Genomic DNA, 25,017 nt, shown 5'->3' on the forward strand with positions numbered 1-25,017 from the left:
CACATGAGCATATTCGAACATGTTTAATGGTAGTAATTAGCTGTCGAAATTGGAGGCCTTAATCAATAATGAGCAGCTATTGATTTACTTTCCGATAGAAATTTGTGACAAATGACATATTATTTAGCATCTACACGTTGAGCTGAGTCCAATGACACCAAGCATGACACTCTAGCAAATGTATTTTACATGGTACATATGGTCTAGGACATGATCTCGGTGTGGCAAGAGGGCAAGCTTGATCTCATTGGACTCAGCTTAACGTGTAGATGCTAAATAACATGTAATTAGTCAAGAATCTCCATCGGGAAGCAAATCTATAGCTGGTCATTATTGATAAAGGCCCCCAAAATCGACAGCTAATTACTACCCCGAAACATATTCAAATATGATCATGTGTGGCACTGTTGCAATCGCCTCGAAACGTAGATGTCAATGGACACCTTGTTTTCCCCCTTACGCCTCCGGGAAGATATTTTCATACTTCTAATGGATTGATTCATATTTTAAGGTTCTCGGAGTGAGACTTTAAGTGGCTGCAGCAGAAGTGTTGAGACGAAAGATGATATCAAGACATTTATAGAATATTCCGATTCACATTATGATTCTTCGTCATAACTATTTGACCAAACATCCTTCACACACTCTAAAAAATAACACCTTGGCAGAACTTAAAAAATTAAGGTAAGTATTTGCATCACCCTTTTTAAGTATTCCCAACAAAGCAATTATTAAGTACTACCAACTCAATCCATTAAGTACTACCAACTCATTCTTTTGCCAATGCCAACTCAATTTTTAAGTAGGCTAAACCTAATTTGAGTGGGCTTCAAAAAGCTTAGACATGTTGAACAAACTTAATTTCCCCAAGTACCAACTTCATTTTTTTAGTATGCTGCACTTAATATCAGTTGACTTTTAAAAACATAGACATGTTCAGAAAACTTTATTTCCTAAGTGCCAACTTAAATTGTTAAATATTCTATACCTAAAATCAGCTGGCTTTTAAAAGCTTAGGTATGCTGAACAAACTTAACTTCCAAAGAAGATTTTTTGTATAATCTGTGATTAGATCATTGTTGTGAGTAATACTAACTCAATGGATTTAATATAATTTTATCATTTTAAATGATACCTTAGTGCTTTTTCATGTTTTCCAACTTTCTATACTAAAATATAATAGACTAAACCATTTGAAAAGTTTTTTATTTGCATATGACTGCAACAGTTCAACAAGTCAACATTGCACACAATGGAACTTGGAAAGTCAAAAAATCAACCGTACAAACATGTGTGTTATTCTGGCCCTCATTAGAGCCTTCACATTTGAAGAAAGAATATGAACAACGAAAAAGATAAATAAAAAAAAATAACAATGGCTGTATTCAAAACACACACAATAAAACCGCATCCATCCCACCTTATATCAGAAGTTTAGATTTCAAGGACATTACCTTGTGGCTGGCTTTCAGGCTGTCTAATTCAAGAAATATTTTCTGGAATACCTCGAAAGTATTTCTGAGATTTTTTGGGTAGCTCAGGTTCAATGCATAGATGAGACCCATCAGCAGAGCACAGGCCCTAGGGACATCAATGTCTTCAAGAACAGAAGTTCCCTCAATGACCACTCGTGCTCTCGGTGGATCAGATCTGGTGGTGATGATTTTGATCACTTCAGCGCTGTCATCGTCAACATCCTTAAACAGACAAAATAAATGAATAAGTCACACAAGTAAATAGTCTCCAAACTTCACCATGTCTTCACCCCTAGACACAAACACATGGATTCTTGCCCATCTTTAATCATATTTATATTTAAATGAAATGCTTCAACCAGTAACCATTTTTATTGGGCATGGGCAAAATAATAGATAAGTAAGAGAGACAGAGAATCAATTTGATGATTCTTCGTCATAACTATCTGACCAAACATCCTTCACACACTCTAAAAAATAACACCTTGGCAGAACTTAAAAAATTAAGGTAAGTATTTGCATCACCCTTTTTAAGTATTCCCAACAAAGCAATTATTAAGTACTACCAACTCAATCCATTAAGTACTACCAACTCATTCTTTTGCCAATGCCAACTCAATTTTTAAGTAGGCTAAACCTAATTTGAGTGGGCTTCAAAAAGCTTAGACATGTTGAACAAACTTAATTTCCCCAAGTACCAACTTCATTTTTTTAGTATGCTGCACTTAATATCAGTTGACTTTTAAAAACATAGACATGTTCAGAAAACTTTATTTCCTAAGTGCCAACTTAAATTGTTAAATATTCTATACCTAAAATCAGCTGGCTTTTAAAAGCTTAGGTATGCTGAACAAACTTAACTTCCAAAGAAGATTTTTTGTATAATCTGTGATTAGATCATTGTTGTGAGTAATACTAACTCAATGGATTTAATATAATTTTATCATTTTAAATGATACCTTAGTGCTTTTTCATGTTTTCCAACTTTCTATACTAAAATATAATAGACTAAACCATTTGAAAAGTTTTTTATTTGCATATGACTGCAACAGTTCAACAAGTCAACATTGCACACAATGGAACTTGGAAAGTCAAAAAATCAACCGTACAAACATGTGTGTTATTCTGGCCCTCATTAGAGCCTTCACATTTGAAGAAAGAATATGAACAACGAAAAAGATAAATAAAAAAAAATAACAATGGCTGTATTCAAAACACACACAATAAAACCGCATCCATCCCACCTTATATCAGAAGTTTAGATTTCAAGGACATTACCTTGTGGCTGGCTTTCAGGCTGTCTAATTCAAGAAATATTTTCTGGAATACCTCGAAAGTATTTCTGAGATTTTTTGGGTAGCTCAGGTTCAATGCATAGATGAGACCCATCAGCAGAGCACAGGCCCTAGGGACATCAATGTCTTCAAGAACAGAAGTTCCCTCAATGACCACTCGTGCTCTCGGTGGATCAGATCTGGTGGTGATGATTTTGATCACTTCAGCGCTGTCATCGTCAACATCCTTAAACAGACAAAATAAATGAATAAGTCACACAAGTAAATAGTCTCCAAACTTCACCATGTCTTCACCCCTAGACACAAACACATGGATTCTTGCCCATCTTTAATCATATTTATATTTAAATGAAATGCTTCAACCAGTAACCATTTTTATTGGGCATGGGCAAAATAATAGATAAGTAAGAGAGACAGAGAATCAATTTGTCATTGAGTGTTAAAAATGGGGGGCTGAATCTACATAATAAAGTTTATTTGCCCCACGATACTCTGAAGTGAGGGACATTACAGTTTCACCCGCACATTATTTCTGCAACAGACTCCTGCAGATGTTCTACCAGTCTGTGATGGCCAGTGTGCTCTCTTATGCTGTGGCATGCTGAGGCGGGAGCATTAGGAGGAGAGATGCTGGACGCCTAGACAAGCTGGTGAGGAAAGCGGGATCTGTTGTTGGCACAGAACTGGAGGCTCTTAGTACCACAGCTGAGAAGAGGACACTAGGCAGACTTAGTGAAAGGGGTGATGGTAATTGTCCATTATAGAGTCCAGTCTTTGCCAACCAGAAGCCTGTTCAGCCACAGATTTCGTGCCATTCCCTGCAACACTGACAGGCTGCGTAACTCCTTTGTCCCCAGAGCCATCCAGCTATTGAACACCACTCAGAATAGGCCAGTCAATCTAGCTCTAAAAAAGCCAAAACGTGGAACGAATTGCAATAGTAATGGTTCCTACTCTTCAGTGACCCTTACACTTAAGTGATTCTTAAACCCCCTTGCATCACATATTAAAAATCTACGGATTGATATTTAGTGGAACATGCTTTTTTTCAAGGTCAACCTTGGAGATTTCCCATTCATTTTTCCATAGGGTGACATTATAGGAGATACTAGGTGAATAGGATACAATTTTAAACTATGACATATTGATTTGAAACTTTCACAGTTGCTAAACGCACATTAGGGCAAATATTTTTTGTATTGCAAGTTTTATGAAATATGATGATTGAATATGCAAATGAGGTAATGTGTACTGAAATATGTGATAAAATCAGTGGTAGCAGACCAAACATAAAACAAATTGCATTAGTAATGGTTCATACATTATATTGATCCCTCAACCCCTCTGCATCACATATTAAAAATCTACCCTCATCATTTCAGTGGAACATACTTTTTCTGAGGTCAAAAGTAGCAAGTTTTACCCACTGAATGGCAAAATGCATTGGAAATCTGCTACTTCTGACCTTTAAAAAAGTATGTTCCACTGAAGTGACGAAGGTAGATTTTTCATATGTGATGTAGGGTGGATTAAGCATCAATAAAAAGTGTGAATCATTACTTTTGCAATTTGTTTTATGTTTAGCCCATTGTTTCAGATTTGACCACTTATTTAAGTAGATTTGATCTCATTTGCATATTTAATCATCATATTTCAAACAACTTGCACTACAAAAAATATTTGTCTTAGCTTGAATAAACTACTGTAAATGTTTACCCCATTCACCAAGTATCTCCTATAATATACAAGGATATGGGGGCCTTGACATGGTAAATGTTTGGGAACCCCTGCTGTAATGTATGCGTGTCCATGTAGGAAGTACATGAGTGTAAGTGAGAATGTGCAAGTATTTGAAGTATGGAAATGCCTCTAAGAGTGGGTGCAAGTTGGAGAGCTTTACTCACCAATTCATCTTTAATGAGATCATCATCCTTTTCTCCAAGGTACAGGATTAAGCCCCGGATTGCAGCCTCTCTCTTTTTCTCAATTGAAGACGCCTCCTCCTGAGAGTGACAATCATAGCGTGCACACACACACACACACACACACACACACACACACACACACACACACACACACACACACACACACACACACACACACACAGCAGGACAATGTATAAATGACACAGAACAAAATGTTCTAAAAACGTAAGAGAAAAAAATACCTGCCAAATACTTACTTGTAGAAGCATGTTCTGTATGAGATGGATCTTCGGTTTTGCAGCTCCCCCTCTTGAAGCCATTAAAGAAAGAATCTTTGGGGTGTGCTGGTCCAGCTTTGCCATGAAAGTCGGCTCCAGGGTGACCATTGTGAGTCTTTGAAATTCTTCATTAATCTATCAACATATTACACAAATAAGAATGTTTGTCATGGCTGAAAACATGATCATTCAATACTTCAGAGGCTATACTGTATATAAGGAACTATATTTACCTGTGTGGCTTCGAAAAGAGCCGGCCATCTGTCTTTAACTTCGCTGATTTGTGGTGTCTGATTAACAATTTCATCTCTTTGAATGGAGAAAGTCTTGGCCATTTTTTCGGCAATGATCACGTTGTTGTTTCTCTTCTGGATTTCAGTAAGAAGCTCGACTCTTTCGCTTTCCAAACTTCCCTTTGTTTCCCCTTTTGGGAGAGGAGGTAAATAGTTTATCTCAGCCCTTCTTGGCTTTTTTATGTTTTTAGCAGGTGCTCGCTCGTTTGGACGTTTGTTTGCTGTCAAATTCACGTCAAGCTCAGGGCATCCCAGACCTCTTAGTTTTGTCCTATAGTTCCCCATTTTATATTTCAGTCTTTGAATCCATCCATAGCACTCATTGTAGGATCCTGGCTCCTTGAGGCACGGTTGCTTCTGAATCAATGCCAGAGCAACATCAGAGAACTGGTCAATTGAGGGGTAGGCAACGTAGTGATAGATACTTTCAGCCAGCTTTTCAAGGACGTCGTTTAGGATTGCGTTGACTCTGAAAGGAGTTCCATCCGTGACGTACTTGTCATTTCCGTAAGCAAGGACAAGTTCTGTGTCATAAGCAAACCTTGGGATTTCGAATTCAGTTGGCCAGTGCTGGGAACGATGGCCATGCTCTGGTGAAGACAGAATGACGGTATCCTGAGAGGCAATGGAGCAACTGCTGCTGCTTCCCACTTCGGTATGGGCTGAGGAAGAAGGGTTGGAGATCTGTGATGCACTTCCAAAGGAACTGTCTAAATCTGTGAAGGTCAGAGTAACTGTGGGCGGTTCAAGAATATGAACTTTACAGTTTTTTCCTATCGTTTTAAGCAATTTACCTAAACCATGTTCACATTCCCTAAACACTTCACACAGTGAGCATACCAGTAGACCATGTGAACCAAACTGTGGTTACTTGCCCCTATGCTAAGATACAAATGCTGGCAATGACGCCTTCTTCCAAATTTCATGGATACCTGCCCCAGTCAATGTTCACTACCGGCAAAACGCTGTGGAACTACAGCATATATTACCAATGTTTAGATACTCTGTTCAAAACAGTGAACTTTCTGTTCAAAACCTAACAGTAATTTAGATCACTGTAGATGGAAAGATGCTGCATTTGGACAGACAAATGAAGTTACATGTTTGAATAAGAAAAAATATTTAGTTTATAGTTTATTTATTTTATTTTACAGTAATTTAGATTTTTTTCCCCCTGTGCACCATAGCTCTTGGTGAATTGGCATGGAATTACTTTTTTAACGTAAAAGCAACACTACATACAATGATCTGTACAAAACACAGAGGATAAGTTTTGCAATGCAAAACACCTGGTGGCCAAATGCGGAGGATAGGAGGGATTAGCCCAATTCTGCGCCACTGTTGTGCTACTGTAATATACAGTATGTGCAGGTTTTGTGCATTGCATTTTTTGTTAGAACACATTTTTTGACTTTGTAATGTATTTTCTGTTTTGTGTAACACTTGCACTGTGACAAAATCTCCAAAAAGTAAAGCACAGTGAAAAAAAACTGTTTTGTTTCTGGATCATATATTACGTACTTACTGTATGTAATTTGCATTACAAAAACTGAAAATTGTTATTCTCAGTTTCTCATAAAACACTTACAGTATTTACTGTATTTACAATTACAGTACATTTACCACACTCAATTGTGACATCTTTTGTGGGAGGTAAACCGACATATGAACACTGTCAGCAGATACTTGGCTTGGATTGTCATACTGTAATATTACAAACTTTATTACTGTAGTCCAAAGAAATGTTTGTCTGTGTTTTTTCTCTTTTTTTCAATGCAACACTACAGGAAATCTATGCCAAACTGGAGGAAACAGCAACATTTTATATATGCAATTGGCAATGCTTCAAGATGTTAGTGTTTTTTAGGTCATAGTGTTCTGAGAGGAAACATGTGTTAAGTTATGGCAGCATTGTTTGTGGTGTGGTTGTTGTAGTGCATTTTGCACCAAAGGTTAACAGATATGCAGAGGTGTGTGTCTCTAAAGCCAACTGTGTTAAGTGATAGGGAAAAGTGACCATAGTATGGGTACATGAGCGAAAACGATAGGAAAAAACTGTAATTGTGTCCCTGTCTTTCAGTTCCCCAGTTGAATTCAATGAGAAGTATTCCTCGCCAAAGTCAACGTCCTTGTAATGTAGAACAAAGTTCCCAGTGATGCCAAACGTCTCTCTTACAACTGCCTCCAGCTCGCCTACAGTTGCTGGAATTCCAAGTGGCAGGTCGAGTCTACGAATGTCAGATTCCTGAAGAATGACTCTCAGCTTCGCTCCCAGAGACGCTGTAGTATCTGTAAACAAATCCAAACCATTTCAATGTGAGTTACAGTAACACACAGCAACATTATTTGAACAGTACAATATCATGAGGGCAAGTTTTATATTCAATTTTTGTCATGTACTGTATACAGCAAAGTGCAAATTCGACATTACAAAGTTTTTTTTTTGTATTTTTGTATTTTTTTTAGTCCACAGGCTGCCATAGAAATCCCAGAGAACAAAGACGCTGAATAGGGAAACCATTCAAATGGGTGCCAGCTGCTGATTGTCCCCTAACTCATAACTATGTACATCTACATGAACACCTACTGTTAACATTTGTAAAACAGCGATCACTGATGTTAACAATTCTACATGCATGTGATGCGTTCTTTACACCAGGTGTTTGAGTATGGTTTGGTAATTTAAGTATGGTCACATTAATAAAGAAATCCATCTTGTCTTTGTGAAATCATTGCCCTATGTACAGAATGGTGTCTTGTCGGTAAAGCACAATGAGGAGTACGTTACCGTGTAATGCATAACTATTGTGTATGAACATAGTGCTTCAGGGTCACCATGCGCTTTCCTGCAACCATGTATGCTGCCAGTGGGATGATGTCAGACAACTCATTTGGTTCGATGACTTTAAGACTTCTTGAGTTTTCAAGCACGAAACTTCCAAGATGTTCAACATACCATGCATGCAGGCATTTCACAATGAAGCAAATTCTCCCACTTACGACAGCAATCTGAGTTAATTCTACAAAATCTGGCAGATCACCCGTGGAACCATGAGTCAAGATCATACCACTGGAGTAAGAAGTGCCACTGTAGCACACTGTATTTGTCATTTGAAAAACTGACTCACCAGGAAATTTGGATTGCACTGCTTCCATGATGTCTTCTTTCAGCACACTCACATCTATGGTGGACAGTTTTGACACCTGAAAAGAAGGTTGAACAATTTTATTGCCATGAAATGCAGCCATTAATTGATGCTTTACAGCAAGAGATGACAAAATGTTGCGAAAGTTGTGAGTGTGCCTAACCACACGCTTAAAAAAGCTGTGCTTCGCTTCAAAGCGCATGGTCCACAAGAACACAAGTGGACCAAAAGCCTTTATTTGCTGAGGGTAGTGTTCTAGGAAATGATGCTTTGGAATAAGCCTTTGCTGGGGAAAAACTGTAAAAAATCTGTGTGTGTTCTGAAATCTTGCTGTCAAGAAAACAAAGAGTCAGATCCGTATGGACAGGAGAAAGGACAAGCTCAACTATCTCCTTCAGGTTCAAAAGAATTTGCAATTTTGGTTCATTCTCTGGGATTCTCTCTCCAATTACTAGGGGAAGGAGGCGAAGTACAGCCCAATTCTCATGTGCATTTCCCCCAATGTTTTTTCTTGCAGCAAATGTTTGTGGAAGTGGTTGCGGTGCATTTGTTTTGTATGTCCATTTGTATGGAAATTCTTTAATTGATGCATTCAATTCATCAAGTGTGAAATATTTGTCTTTAATTAATGCATTTAGACACAGAGCTATCTCTAAAGGCACAATACCTTCGAAAAGGTCATGCATGAGATCTGGTGGATATCCACACAAAACATCAAAATGTTTCAACTTTTCAGTTAAAGGACATGCCCTCTTTACCCCAAAACAGTGAGACTGACTTGCATCCTCCTGTACTGTTTTTAAGTGTTGCCTGTGCTCCAGTATAGTTCTAGGGCAAAATGCTCCGGTTCGTACTTCATTTACTTGAAACTCTGATCTGTCCCCAAGACAAAATCTGCAGACATGACTAGCTGAAAAGCTCTCCACAAAGCCTCAGATAGAGTGGGCACCCAAATTATCGGCGGCAACAGAAAAAACTGTACCTTTGATCTGTTTCCCTAAAGAGGGAATGTAAAGTCCCTCTTCCTCTAGGCTAACAAGATCTCTCAGAAGTGGCAGTAATACTGCTCTGTAGCCGTAACGCTTTATGTCCTCAGCCTTGCAAAGAATGGCCAGGTGAATTGATGCAAGTGAGGATCTGAGCAAAGGAGGGATATTAGCCAAAACCCAATATACTGCTGTTATTTTATGTTTTTTCCTCGAACTTCCAATTGGGTTGCAGATCTCGTAGTCGTCTACGAAAAGAATTAGGGATATTGCAGGATCATTTTCTGACAACAATGTATTGTTTGGAAATTTGTACCATCACGATATGATTTATATTGAACTTCATGTCTGATGTATGTGTCCTCAGTGTGTGTGTGTGTGTGTGTGTGTGTGTGTGTGTGTGTGTGTGTGTGTGTGTGCTAGTTTAGCGAAAGCAGCGTCCTTAGCAACCTGACGTCATTGAAACATGCGAGCGAGCCGATAAAATCTTCCTAATAACTATAAAACTAAAGATCATACGTAATCACTGACTAACGATTATGCAAGTAAAAAGTATATTTCTCGCTAGAAATGTTATTAGAAACAAGTTCAACGGTGATTCGGTCCTGAAATAGGCCTATTGCATTTCCCATTCGATTAATAAAGAAACCAATCCCGAGATATCCCCGGACCCATGCAAGTGAACGGAGCGTTCCACGGCATTGAGAAGACCCGTGTAATAAAGACCCATAATATTTCTGTTTATGGCATAGATTTCTCCTCAGATTAGGCTAATTTATGATAATGATAAAATAAAAGTAAAAACGCTCGATCAAAGGCCCGGCCCGAGGATAGTGATGGGAAATATCGACCCGACCCGACCCGCGGGCCGGGTCGGGTCGGGCTCGGGCTCGGGCAGAGAATCTAAACACTGACTGGAACTACTTAGCAGGGGTCTGGTAGGCCTATATCAGGAGATAATACACACCCTGCAGCCAATCAGAATACGAGTATCCCCCCAGACTGTGGTATAAACAATAAACAAGAGTTATAATCAACCCCTACGCATCAATATTAATGATAACCCATTATTATACGGTATGACTTCTAGATGTCACGTCCGCTCGCGACACTGGACTTGCGAGGCATCGACGCGGACTTCCATTCACATAGCCAAAAACCAGACAATAGATCTATGGCTGGATCAAAACATCAAGACATACAATTCTAAAAAGATCAGATTAAGCAGCTACCCTTTTTTCTTTCGCGGTTTGCCTGAGCAGCGCACCTGCATTTAATAGCCTATATCCGTGAATTGTCACAATTTCTCAGAATCAAAGGTGAAAGTAGAAACGGGTGGCCTAAAGCTGTCATATTGTTCACAATTTTTAACAATAAATGTACTGTACGGAGCTCCTTAAGGGACATTAGGGAGAACGCGGCCGCACAGAACCTTAGTTTGGAAGTCGTGCTGGTGACACGACAAATACTTCCAATTGTAATACATGGGTTTGAAATTTGTGCTTGTAAACACGAAAACACGAAAAATTTGAAAATACGTGATCCTGATCACGTTTCAATAGATTAAATAACGTGACAGTGTCACGTCTTTTCGTGAGACCGGGTTGAGCTGAGGCAGCGAGCAGTGCTTACTCACTGAGAATTGAGAAATCCCTCAGAGCGCATGCGCTCAACCCAGTTTGCTATTTCACCGTTGTCACCTATGTAATGTTGGGTGAGGCAGCGAGCAGTGCTGACTCACCGAGAATTGAGAAATCCCTCACAGCGCATGCGCTCAACCCAGTTTGCTATTTCACCGTTGTCACCAATGTAATGTTTGTAGACACTTCTATTGTATGATCGCACTTTACTTAAACTACTTAATGTATTTGATGTATGTGTATAACATATTTAAGACTAAATATGCTGATCTGACATAAAACCGCGCTGAAAAAGCATGAAATGAGGCAGCCGTACTGGCTGCCTCGTTTCATTCCTCTGCCTCACTGCAGGGGGCGTAGAAGGGAGCCCTTACAGGATACTTCCGTTAACTTCTTTTAAGCAGTCAAGTGCACTGTATCAGTTGTTTATTTTTTAAAACACATTTCTGACTGCAAACATGGAAGATAATGATTCAATAGCCAAGCTCAGGAATTTCTCAAAACTGGACTTTCAATCAAAAAAAGAGGTACTAAATGATGGAGGAAGACCAATGCCGTAGCTTAACGGGTTGCTTCATACAATGGGACAGAAAGTAACGCGGTCTTTTCAAACAGAGTGGTACCGCCGAAAAGACTGGCTGTCTGGCTGTGCTACGAGAAATCGCCTTTTCATCTATATAACAATTCGGTTCATATATTTGTAAATCTGACTCTGAAAAAGTCAGTGCCCCACCAGCCACGGACCTCACCGCACGTCTCTGGCACCTTGATAGCTTTGAGAAGCTCATCAAGCTGAAAAAAATATCGACAAACGACGTTATTGCCACAGCACTCCACTCAGACCTCACCCACCTCAACAAGAGGAACTCCTACGAGATGATGCTGTTTCTGGATTATAGTTCAGCATTTAACACCACACAGACATGCAAACGGCGCGCTTTTTTATCATACATTTTGGGGACCTGTGTGGTTCGTGCAGATCCGAAGAGTTTTTTTTTGGGGGGGGGGGGCGTCAATCGGTGCGCGCGTGCAGGTGTCAATATTCCGTAATCTGACTGAGTGAGACACCTTGAGCCTTCGAAGTAAAGAAAAGTGATTCCGGAAATGATTTTGTTAGGGGACCAATCACAGCCCTTGCCGTCGCGTCGACTGAAGGTTAAATATTGGATGCGCATGCGCACGTTAGAGCTTAGATCGGGCCCAGAAAATCAGACCCGACACATTAACTGTAATTATGAGCCGAGTCCGATTTCAACCCGACATTTATTTTAACACATATGTAACTTTGTACACATTTGTTACTAGGCCTACTCTGCTAAATATATATGTAAGGGATAATGTATAGAACGCCTGTCATTATCGGGAAAATATGCCCCGACAGGTCGAACACTACACAGACGCGCGGCGAAGGTGTCTTTGATCGCCCTGAAGGCCCTCGAAAATAAGCCCCTTCAGTGAAGGGGCTTATTTTCGTTCTAAGCCCCCCTATACATTATCCCGCTTATTACACGGATACTTGCCAAAACAAAAAAAATAACTTCACATGGTGTGTCTTTTTACAATTTATTCGTTACCAGCATTCGTAGTGTGGATCAGCAGAGAAATAATAAATTGTCCGCAAAGATGACGGTGACGTCGCTTAGCAACGGAAGACGCAGGGGTTGACAAGTCACCGGACTACTACCCAAGTGAACGGAGCGTTCCACGGCATTGAGAAGACCCGTGTTATAAAGGCCTATAATATTTCTGTGTATGGCATAGATTTCTCCTCAGATTAGGCCAATAAACCAATGATAAAAATAAAAATAAAAACGCTTGATAAAAGGCCCGGCCCGACCCGGCCCGAGGATAGTGCGGGGAAATATCGGATAAGGATGCACTTATTGTGCAGCAGGACGCAGGGTGCAAGTGCAGTTGGAAGTGGTCATGGCTAAAATTAGAAGCCACGACTGAGGTGAACTCAGTGAAGCATAACTTTCAACTGTCTGACTTTTTCAAAAATTGAGAAAAAAAAAGATTAAAGAAATTAATTATGCCAGCAGGGGTGTACATGCCGTGTATGCACACTGTAAGGCAGACATTCATCTGAGGAAAGTGTCAACAACAATCACTACACAAAGTGTTACTCAGCTTCTCCGAAACCCTCATCCAGAAACCCCCAAAGCAGCAGATAAGATCAGGGACAGTGCCAGGCCTACACTGCCAGTACCTGTACCTGTGATCCCATATCCAATGCAGAGGTGTTTGTGTGGAAATAAATTAACTTGGTTTAAAAAGTCACTTTAACTGAGTAACTAATATACTTTTTATCTTATAGGCATATAGCATAGGCCTTCTCATGATAATAGGATATTATGCCGTCATATTTTTTCAGACTTCGGGTAGCTCTCTTTTTTTTCATACATGCATTTGCATCCCTGACCACAGTCCCCTCCAGACTTGACTGCCAGCACAGGGAACTATAGGCATTGATCCCAGCCTATGCAACACAATCCTTGATTTCCTGTCGGATCGGAAGCAGGTGGTAAAGATGGGTTTAAAGATCTCCGCCCCCCTACAAGGACACCTACAAGTCCCGTTGTGTCAAGAAGACCCTCAGAATCATCAGGGACCCCAACCAGAAACGGTTTGAGCTACTGCCTTTGGGGGAACGGTACTGAAGCCTTGGTGCCAAAACCCAGAGGATGACAAACAGCAAAATTATGATTTTAGCGTCAATTAAAGCAGGAAGTATGAGGAGGGGTGGGGCTCTAAAAAACGATAAGCACTAGTTCCTAATTTTCAAACCTGCCTATAGGGGGTGGGACCCACTGACGCTACAGACCTATTACTAGGGGTGTAACGGTACATGTATTTGTATTGAACCGTTTCGGTACGGGGTGCTCGGTTCGGTACGGAGGCATACCGAACAAGTTTTAACAGCAGTAGTAGCGACGTCACAGCCAATGCTAATGCCGCTAGCGTTGGCAACAAGCCAGAGATTGAGGACCCTCCCGCGACATTAAGGTCTCCCGTTTGGGAACACTTCGGCTTCCCGGTTAGTTATAAACAAGGAAAAAGAGAAGTTGATAAAACCGAACCGGATTGCCGACATTGTTCATCTGTGATCAGGTATGTTTTTGGCAACACGTCAAACATGTTTACTCATTTGAAACGGTACCACCCCCACGTGAACATCGCTACAACGTCGAGAAAGACGAGCGTAGTGCAAACACAGCTCCCCACCGCATTTAAACAGCCTCTCCCTGGTGAGTCAGATTGTGCTAAAGCAATAACAAATGCCGTTGGTGTTTAGCTGCAGATTTAAGACCGTATTCAGTGGTAGAGAACGCTGGCTTCAAACACATGATAAAGGTAATTGAGCCCCGATATCAATTACCTTCTCGCCCACATTTTAGCCAGAAAATCATACCGGGCCTTTATGAAAAAACAAAATCTGCTGTTACCCAAGATCTGTCCTCTGCATCTGCCATTGCACTCAATAGATGGATGGACATCCAGAGCTACAGAGAGCTACATAACTGACTGCCCATCACATCACCCCTGAGTGGACTTTAGCAAGCCATGTTCTGCAAACTCTGCCCATTTATGAACAACACACCAGCGCCAATCTAGCAGAGGGTCTTAAGGGGACTGTGTTGGAGTGGAAGCTCGAGAGGCCAGGAACAACAATTACTGTCACAACAGACAATGCAAGGAACATTGTAAATGCAGTAAAAGAAGCTGGTCTGGGCCCCCAAATTGGATGTTTCGCTCACACAATAAATTTAGCTTCAGGACTCAACCAAGTGTCCAGAGTGCTACTCTGGACACTCTGGACACTGTAGCTATCACAGTAGCTACAGTGATATAAAGAGATAAGGATTATCTCTTTATATCACTGTAGCTCAACAGCTGCACACATACTTGAAAGCAAACAGGAGATGCTCAATGTACCGAGACAAACCCTTATTCAGGATGAATTTGAAACAAAGAAACTGGTGTTAATAGTACTCATTAAATATTCATAACATTTTTTCATTTTATTTTGCAGAGTGAGGAGGCCACAGGGACATCAGCAGCCAGTTCATCCTCAGGAACAGAGGCACCTGAATCATCTCCAGCTGTCAAGAAGTCTGCAATGGCTGAACTGTTTGGTACACTCTTCAAGACTCAGCTGGGAGACAAGCCTACTTTGCAGCTGGTGAAAGAAGAGGTTACCTCATACAAGGCAGTCAACTGCATTCCACTGGATTCTGACCCACTTCTGTGGTGGCAACCCTGTCTCGTCAAAATTACGTTCCCAGAGAACTATTCGGCATTCTCAATTACGTTTGTCATAAAACGTATTTTGTCCGCGATTACGTTTTATTGAACGTATTGCGAATACGTTCGTCCTCAGCCTATTTTTTGCCATTCATTAACCTCTAGGATTATGTTTGGTTGAAACGTATCCCAGATAGGTTAAATGTCAACGTATAGCACATTATTGTCATTAAGGCATATCTTCCTTTCAGGGGAACGTTTCATTTAACGTATTTTGTCTGAAAAATGTATCTTGGCCATGAATACGTTTTATTGAACATATCGCAAATACGTTCGTTGTCAGCCTATTGTTTTGCCATTTATTAACCTCTAGGATTAGTATCCCAGATAGGTTAAATGTCAACGTATAGCACATTATTGTCATTAAGGCATATCTCCCTTTCAGGGAACGTTTCATTTAACGTATTTTGTCTGAAAAACGTATCTTGGCTGTGGATACGTGTTATTGAACGTATCGCAAATACGTTCGTTGTCAACCTATTTTTTGCCATTCATTTACCTCTAGGATTATGTTTGGTTGAAACGTATTCCAAATATGTTAAATGTCAACGTATAGCACATTATTGTCATTAAGGCATATTTCCCTTTCGGGAAACGTTTCATTTAACGTTATTTTGTCCCTGATTACGTCTTATTGAACATATTGCAAATAGGTTCGTTCTCAACATTTTTGTTGTTATTTATTTAAGCTACCTCTTGGATTACAGGCTACATTTAATTGAAACGTATCCTTAATAGGCTACGTTAAATTTCGATAACACATTATTGTCAGCATGTAGGCATAGGTCTACCTCTCGGGGAAGCGTACGTTTGATTGTAATGTTAATAGTCCAACGTTATATCAACATGTCACAAGAGGAGAAATTAGCTGCTGACGGGGTAACTGTAGGAGCGGGGGTTGCTTTGTTGATTTCTTTATCTAGGGCTATAGCTGTGGTCAAAGCGGGAAGTGTGCGTTGTCTGGGCGGCTGCCTGAACTGAGCTGCAGGAAATTATGTTCACACGTTTCTTCATTCATTCATGAAGGCTATACCGGTGAACGGTGACGTCAGACTCACGCCCACCTACAAACCAATCAATGTCCAGTATCAGCCTGTCCTCTCGGAAAATACGACCACGTAGGTGGTTTGTTCCGCCACAGATTACGACCCATTGGAATTTATCCAAAACGAGCGAACGAGGCCCTCTACATGTGCGGGGAACCCTTTCTCATCAAAATTACGTTCCCAGAGAACTATTCGGCATTCTCAATTACATTTGTCTAAAAAACGTTTTTTGTCCGTGATTACGTTTTATTGAACATATTGTAATGACCTCGCCGGTGACATAACGATGTCGAGTCATTAGTAATTGAAGGAACTTTTAATGGACCAAAACCAGGTCACTGAAACCCGTAACCAACGGCAGAAATCCCACCCAAAACAAACCCCGGTTACCCCGGCAACCCCCAACACGGTCTCACTCACGTGCAGGCCCCCACCCTCGTGTTCTTCCAAGGCCCTCCCCCAGCTGACCTAATGATTCGCCCTCACACTGATTGACAAGAAGAACATTACAATACATGCACACAGAACAACTGGCATAACGGACAACGAAATACAATGCAACACATAACACACAAACAATTTAATTGTCCCAGGGTCGCTACAATATCGTAAATACGAATTCGTTCTCAGCCTATTTTTGCAATTTATTTACCGTGTTACTATGGCAGAATAAAGAATAAATTCATGCATTATCATTCAACTTGAACATGTGTTTTTACAGTATAGAGTGGTGGAGAGGGATGACGTATGTTGGCAAACCCGGAAGTGAGCGTCGCCCTCGGTTCCCTTGACAAAAAGCCAACGGGTTTTCCATTGGATTTTGGATTATTGCAGAAAAATCCTCAACTTCTCAAAAACGGAAAATAAATAAATCAATAAAAATAACCGTGCTCCAAAGAACGAAGTGTAAACCAATGCATTCTGAATGGGAGTGTTTCTCCGATTTTTCCATGCTACACAACGAAATGTAAACCCATGCAAATAAAGACTTCATGGTCATAATAATAATTTAAATATCATTAATCTACTACTGAGTGTGTAGGGAGGTATTCTATTTTTTTCAACGGGGCTGAATCCAGTCACTTGACCGTCATGGTTGCTATGGTGGTTGCTATCGACCGCCCCCTCTAATAACTCTAAAAACCACGCGGCAAAGGAGCTGCCGTCAATTGGGTTGTTTTTGTCGTAAACTAGGGTCCGATGGTTGAAAAATAGACAGTTATTCCAAGGTATCCTTAAAAGGCAGCTTGGATGTGTTTATTTTCTGCAGTTTAGACTTCTTCTATAACTTTTTTTTGAAAGCAAAACACCAAGCTCATTGATTTAACGAGGGAGGGTTATTTGAAACAATTTATTCAATAAATATTTGTGAGAGGTCATTCCTTCTCCTGATTTTACTTCCTATTTATGTCTAGGGTAAACCCCTACTGTCCACAAGCATCCCCCCCCTCCCCATATGGATTTGGAGAATTGTTGCCACGTCCCAGTGGTGGAGGTATATATATGAAAGGGGGCATTCAATTATAGCCTACTACAATGATCAATTAGGAGGCCGAAGCCCTAAAGGAAGTGATGCAATAGGTGACTGAGTCGACAACATTTAAGTAAGCTGTATAGCGTCTCTTATATATCAAAGGGGGTCTCAAAGGACGCATACGCTTCAACCTGTGGCTCCAGCACTACAGGAAATGACTCAGCAAGTGCTCCATCTCGTTGCAACTCACCCAGCGGCTCGCTTGCAAGATTTTGGCCTGAAGTTCTTCCCAGACCTACACCCTAGCCATCCAACATGCATATCTGAGAATCAGGCCTCTCTTTAATAATGACAAAAAGTTATGAGAGAAACACACATTAACTTTTTGTTATCTCATAAGCGGCGTGGTGCCGGCTCCTTTTGACCTTTTGACCCCCGACTTCAAAAACGTGGCCACAGGCCAGCTGTGTCTACACACCTTTAGCCACGAATGTACACCTCCATCCCACAAAAAATGGGGACTAGAAACTAACCTCTGTCTTATGTACATTTACTGTACTGTTGGAGGTCACGCCCCTTTGCCGACCTTTTCGAGATAGCTAGGGATGCTAAAATGTTTACACACATTTCCCGGGGGCCCGTGAACGACATATCCGAGATTTGGAGTTCTAGCCCTTAGAGAAAAAAAGTTTTCCCAAATGGAGTGTCATTTGGACAAAGCCCCTCAGAAGTGTAGCCTGCAAGACCTAATGGTTCAGAATGTGGTGGAAAAACAGTTTTTGAGATAGGAAGGTCCTACCGCCCTGAAATTGTAATACCTTATTCTAGGGCCTGACTGGGACCTCCACACCGAAACTTGGCCCGGTCGGACCCCGAGGGCAGGAAGGGGGGGCCTGCCCTCGGGGTCTGACCGGGCCAAGTTTCGGGCAGGAAGGGCCCCCCCTTCCTGCCCTCGGGGTCCGACCGGGCCAAGTTTCGGTGCGGAAGTCCCAGTTAGGCCCTAGAATAAGGTATTAAAATTTCAGGGCGGTAGGACCTTCCTATCTCAAAAACTGTTTTTCCACCACATTCTGAACCATTAGGTCTTGCAGGCTACACTTCTGAGGGGCTTTATCCAAATGACACTCCATTTGGGAAAACTTTTTTTCTCTAAGGGCTAGAACTCCAAATCTCGGATATGTCGTTCACGGGGCCCCGGGATATGTGTGTAAACATTTTAGCATCCCTAGCTATCTCGAAAAGGCTGGAAAAGGGGCGTGACCTCCAACAGTACAGTCAATGTACATAAGACAGAGATTAGTTTCTAGGCCCCATTTTTTGCGGGATGGAGGTGTACATTTGTGGCTTAATGTGTGTAGACAGCGCTGGCCTGTGGCCACCTCTTTGAAGTCTGGGGTCAAAAGGTCAAAAGGAGCCGGCACCACGCCGCTTATGAGATAACAAAAAGTGAATCTGTATTTCTCTCATTACATTTTGTCATTATTGAAGAGAGGCCTGATTCTCAGATATGCATATTGGACTGTTAGGGTATAGGTCTGGGAAGAACTTCAGGCCAAAATCTTGCAAGCGAGCCGCTGGGTGCAGGTGCAACGAGATGGAGCACTTGCTGAGCCTGGACTTTCATAATCTTCGCTCTGTGAATGTAAAGGATGTTTGGTCGGATGTTACGACGAAGAATCATAATGTGAATGGGAATATTCTATAAATCTCTTGATATCATCTTTCGTCTCAACACTTCTGCTGCAGCCACTTAAAGTCTCCCTCCGAGAACCTTAAAATATGAATCAATCCATTAGAAGTATGAAAATATCTTCCCGGGGGTGCAACAGAGCAAACAAGGTGTCCTTTGACATCTACGTTTCGAGACGATTGCAACAGTGCCACACATGATCATATTTGAATATGTTTCGGGGTAGTAATTAGCTGTCGATTTTGGAGGCCTTTATCAATAATGACCAGCTATAGATTTGCTTCCCGATGGAGATTTTTGACAAATTACATGTTAATTAGCATCTACACGTTAAGCTGAGTCCAATGAGATCAAGCTCGGCCTCTTGCTACACCGAGATCATGTCCTAGACCTAGGTGTACCATGTAAAATACATGTTACCATTAGCTAGAGTGTCGTTCTTGGTGTCATTGGACTCAGCTCAATGTGTAGATGCTAAATAACATGTCATTTGTGACTAATCTTTATCGGGAAGCAAATCAATAGCTGCTCAGTATTGATTAAGGCCTCCAATTTCGACAGCTAATTACTACCATTAAACATGTTCGAATATGCTCATGTGTGGCACCGTTGCAATCGCCTGGAAGCGTAGATGTTGAAGGACACCTTGTTCGTCCTCTTACGCCACCGTGAAGATATTTACATGCTTCTGATTGTGTGTGTGTGTGTGTGTGTGTGTGTCTGTGTCTGTGTGTCTGTGCGTGCGTGTGTGTGCTTGTGTGTGCTTGTGTGTGTGTGTGTGGGGGCGAATCATTAGGTCAGCTGGGGGAGGGCCTTGGAAGAACACGAGGGTGGGGGCCTGCACGTGAGTGAGACCGTGTTGGGGGTTGCCGGGGTAACCGGGGTTTGTTTTGGGTGGGATTTCTGCCGTTGGTTACGGGTTTCAGTGACCTGGTTTTGGTCCATTAAAAGTTCCTTCAATTACTAATGACTCGACATCGTTATGTCACCGGCGAGGTCATTACAATATGTTCAATAAAACGTAATCACGGACAAAAAACGTTTTTTAGACAAATGTAATTGAGAATGCCGAATAGTTCTCTGGGAACGTAATTTTGATGAGAAAGGGTTCCCCGCACATGTAGAGGGCCTCGTTCGCTCGTTTTGGATAAATTCCAATGGGTCGTAATCTGTGGCGGAACAAACCACCTACGTGGTCGTATTTTCCGAGAGGACAGGCTGATACTGGACATTGATTGGTTTGTAGGTGGGCGTGAGTCTGACGTCACCGTTCACCGGTATAGCCTTCATGAATGAATGAAAAACGTGTGAACATAATTTCCTGCAGCTCAGTTCAGGCAGCCGCCCAGACAACGCACACTTCCCGCTTTGACCACAGCTATAGCCCTAGATAAAGAAATCAACAAAGCAACCCCCGCTCCTACAGTTACCCCGTCAGCAGCTAATTTCTCCTCTTGTGACATGTTGATATAACGTTGGACTATTAACATTACAATCAAACGTACGCTTCCCCGAGAGGTAGACCTATGCCTACATGCTGACAATAATGTGTTATCGAAATTTAACGTAGCCTATTAAGGATACGTTTCAATTAAATGTAGCCTGTAATCCAAGAGGTAGCTTAAATAAATAACAACAAAAATGTTGAGAACGAACCTATTTGCAATATGTTCAATAAGACGTAATCAGGGACAAAATAACGTTAAATGAAACGTTTCCCGAAAGGGAAATATGCCTTAATGACAATAATGTGCTATACGTTGACATTTAACATATTTGGAATACGTTTCAACCAAACATAATCCTAGAGGTAAATGAATGGCAAAAAATAGGTTGACAACGAACGTATTTGCGATATGTTCAATAACACGTATCCACAGCCAAGATACGTTTTTCAGACAAAATACGTTAAATGAAACGTTCCCTGAAAGGGAGATATGCCTTAATGACAATAATGTGCTATACGTTGACATTTAACCTATCTGGGATACTAATCCTAGAGGTTAATAAATGGCAAAACAATAGGCTGACAACGAACGTATTTGCGATATGTTCAATAAAACGTATTCACGGCCAAGATACATTTTTCAGACAAAATACGTTAAATGAAACGTTCCCTGAAAGGAAGATATGCCTTAATGACAATAATGTGCTATACGTTGACATCTAACCTATCTGGGATACGTTTCAACCAAACATAATCCTAGAGGTTAATGAATGGCAAAAAATAGGCTGAGGACGAACGTATTTGCAATACGTTCAATAAAACGTAATCGCGGACAAAATACGTTTTATGACAAACGTAATTGAGAATGCCGAATAGTTCTATGGGAACGTAATTTTGACGAGACAGGGTTGGAGGTGGAAGACCAATGAGCCCATCTTTCCTCTTACTGCTAAGTTGGCCAGACATACCTGCTACCTCCGTGTCCAGTGAGAGGGTATTTTCCACAGCTGGAGACATTGTAATTGCAAGCAGGTCTGCTCTTTCTGCAGATAATGTGGATAAACTGAAAAAGAAAATAAGCAAAAAACATGAAGATTGAGTGAAAGTCATCAGGGCTAAAGATTGGGGGGGGGGGAGGGGAGTAAAAGGTAATCTGAGCAACAACTTGAAACTGCTGAGTGTTGCAATTGTTCATTGTTGCACATTAGATTGAGAAAAGTTTTCTTTTTAGAGGAACAGTCTGAGCCTTATTCATGTTATTTAATCTGAGCAACAACTTGAAACTGTTTAGTGTTGCAATTGTTCATTGTTGCACATTAGATTGAGAAAGGTTTGTTTTTAAAGAAACAGTCTGAGCCTTTTTCATGTTATTTAATCTGAGCAACAACTTGAAACTGTTTAGTGTTGCAAATGTTCATTGTTGCACATTAGATTGAAAAAAGATTTATTTTTTAGGCTAACATCCTGGAGCCTTATTGTTACGGCTCCAGGATGTTAGCTTGCTACGTCTAGGGGGGGGAGTAGGGCAACCATAATACATGTTGCTGTTGGACTGACTGGGAGAACAATAAAGCATGGCACAACAGCAAACTAAGTACATAAGTGTATTTATTTGGCGAGTGTTCTGCCAAGGGGAATAGGGAACTATAAGCGGAGCCAAATCAAAGAAAACAAGATTAAGTGACAACTAACTAGTGCACACATACAACCTAGCTAACAGAGGGTGGCCCCACTTCTAAACTGATGTGATAACAGAGTAAATCTACGTGATGGTAGTGTACACCCAAGGGTATCTTACCTATTCACTTAAACCCCTATGGCATCTCAAAAACAAAAGGCAACGGCATGACACAGCCAACAAACAGGCAGACAATGGCGTGTTACAATGGAGACAAACAGGTGCAATTTATCAAGGCATGATGACACTGATTGGCCAACAGACAGCTCCCAGATTGGACAGGGGGTTGGACGATGGTGGAGGAACAGCCAATGGCGTGAGACCTACAGAGAACGAGAGGGGAGACACAGGAAAACAAACACACACGTAACACCCCCACCCATAAGAGCAAACATCACACACGAGAAAGGGAATCCGCACACATATTCTCTGAGCCCTTCTTGTGACGAATCACCAGGTTGTACCCCTGCACAATCAGCGCCCACCGCTTGAGGCGCTGGTTCTGATTATACATCCGGTGGAGAAATACCAGTGGATGGTGATCCGTGCAGACCACAATAGGCCTAGAACTCGATCCCAAATAAACTTAAAAAAACTGGAGCGCAAACAGCAAAGCCAGGGCTTTCTGTTCGATAGTAGAATACCGTGTCTGGCACTCATTGAACTTCTGTGAGAAGTAGCAGACCGGATGGTCCAGACCGTTGGAATCCTCCTGGATAAGAACAGCACCGGCACCTACATTACATGCGTCTACCTCCATCTTGAATTGCTTCTCAAAGTCAGGAGCCACCAGAACAGGGGTACTACATAGCAGAGCCTTAACGGAAACAAAAGCGTGTTGGCAATCTGGAGACCACGCAAACGGGACCAAGGGGCTCAACAGACTAGTCAGCGGGGCGACAACAGAGGAAAAATTCCTACAGAAACCACGATAGTACCCAGCCATACCCAAAATTCAGCGTCAAGGAAGCCCTCGCCAAACGCTGGAACACTGTTGTCAAGGTATTTACATGAGCGGCCCAATCAGACGAATACACAACCACATCATCGAGGTATGCAGCACAGTGTTGGACGTCAGCTAAAACAATATTCACCAAGCGCTGGAAAGTGGCAGGTGCATTCCGCATCCCAAACGCCATCACAGAGTACTGCTGTAACTTGTCTGGAGTGACAAATGCAGAGATCTCCGAAGCACGAGCAGTAAGTGGGACTTGCCAATATCCCTTTAACAGATTCAGCTTTGTCACGTACCGGGCAGACCCAATGGTGTCCACACAATCATCAATACGCGGCAACGGGTACGAGTCAGGAATCGTAACTGCGTTCACCTACCTATAATCCGTACAGAAACGGAACGTGCCATCCGGCTTGGGTACCAAGAGGCATGGTGAACTCCAAGGGCTAGAGCTCGAAGTCGGCAGATTATTTTCTACTAAATAAGACCCCTCCTGCGTCATGATTAACCTTTTCGCAGCGTTAACGCGGTATGGATGCTGCCTGATAGGTGCTGCACATCCCACAAAAAGTCAACCTCGAAGAGCTCCGAAAACCTGACCTGAACACAGAGACAAACGCTCTTCAAATTAGCCTACACATATTTGTAGTAGTTAATTTGCTCCAAAATAGATTTGTTTGCTGACAGCCTGCTGCTGTGGAATTGCATACAGGTGTCATCCAAATTGGCCCCTGTGATAAGCAACGCCTTTAAGGTGTGAGCGGTGCGGTTCATCTCGTCAGTTGAAGTAGGCTATAGTTCATGATGGAATAAAGATCAGTTCAACTGGAGTATTAGTGCCAGGCAGCACACGGCAAATTATTCATGTTCGCTCATACTGAAATGAGCGAACATCTCCGACCAGCGCTCGTCCGCCCAGTGGACGAGCGCTTTCCACTGTGCAGATTAAATCGCGCAGCATTCCACTGTGCGATTATCCCTGTGGCATATGCCCTCGCACATTGTTGAAATCACATGCTGGATGCTTTAATCTCTCTATGTGTTTTTTAGTTAATGATCGGGTTATAATAAGACCACATTGGCTATGTAATCGCGGACAAAAGGGGGCATCTCATAGTGGATGGTGGAAACCAGGACATTTTAGCGTCCGACAGGCTTTTGCCGTGACTCGTGATATGCAACTCAAAATCGGGACCGTCCCAATCACCAATGACGAATGTCAGTGTAGGACACTACAGCGCATGCAACTAAGAAATAATCATTTTAATTAATTAAAGTACAATGATAATCGTAATGCAATTTATATTAATGACCTCATATCGGAATGGCGGGACGTTTGAAAAAAAGTTAAGTACCGCCACTCCGACCATGAGAAATGGTCGGA

At 41.6% G+C, this 25,017-nt stretch overlaps 1 protein-coding gene across 5 annotated transcripts; it reads right to left on the reverse strand.

The window, feature by feature from the left end:
* Nucleotides 1-1,087: 1,087 nt before the first annotated feature.
* On the reverse strand, nt 1,088-23,045 carry LOC130383066 (uncharacterized). 5 transcript variants are annotated; one of them, XR_008895683.1, is made up of 8 exons: nt 22,799-23,045; nt 21,969-22,063; nt 8,395-8,470; nt 7,443-7,555; nt 5,207-5,928; nt 4,953-5,108; nt 4,675-4,773; nt 1,088-2,996 (listed from the first exon to the last, which is right to left on the reverse strand). XR_008895683.1 is itself a non-coding variant. In XM_056591092.1 (4 exons), the coding sequence occupies exons 1-4, from the start codon at nt 5,549-5,551 to the stop codon at nt 2,721-2,723; spliced, it is 876 nt and encodes a 291-aa protein (XP_056447067.1). In that variant the 5' UTR covers nt 5,552-8,388; the 3' UTR covers nt 1,088-2,720. The 5 variants fall into 5 exon arrangements, 1 of the variants encoding a protein (XP_056447067.1); XR_008895682.1 differs by having other exon boundaries at nt 5,207-7,555; XR_008895684.1 differs by lacking the exons at nt 4,675-4,773; nt 4,953-5,108; nt 5,207-5,928 and having other exon boundaries at nt 22,799-23,040.
* Between the last annotated feature and the right edge of the window lie 1,972 nt (nt 23,046-25,017).

The sequence above is a fragment of the Gadus chalcogrammus genome, chromosome 5 (genome assembly GCF_026213295.1).
Source record: "Gadus chalcogrammus isolate NIFS_2021 chromosome 5, NIFS_Gcha_1.0, whole genome shotgun sequence".
In the NCBI taxonomy this organism is placed as follows: Eukaryota; Metazoa; Chordata; class Actinopteri; order Gadiformes; family Gadidae; genus Gadus; species Gadus chalcogrammus.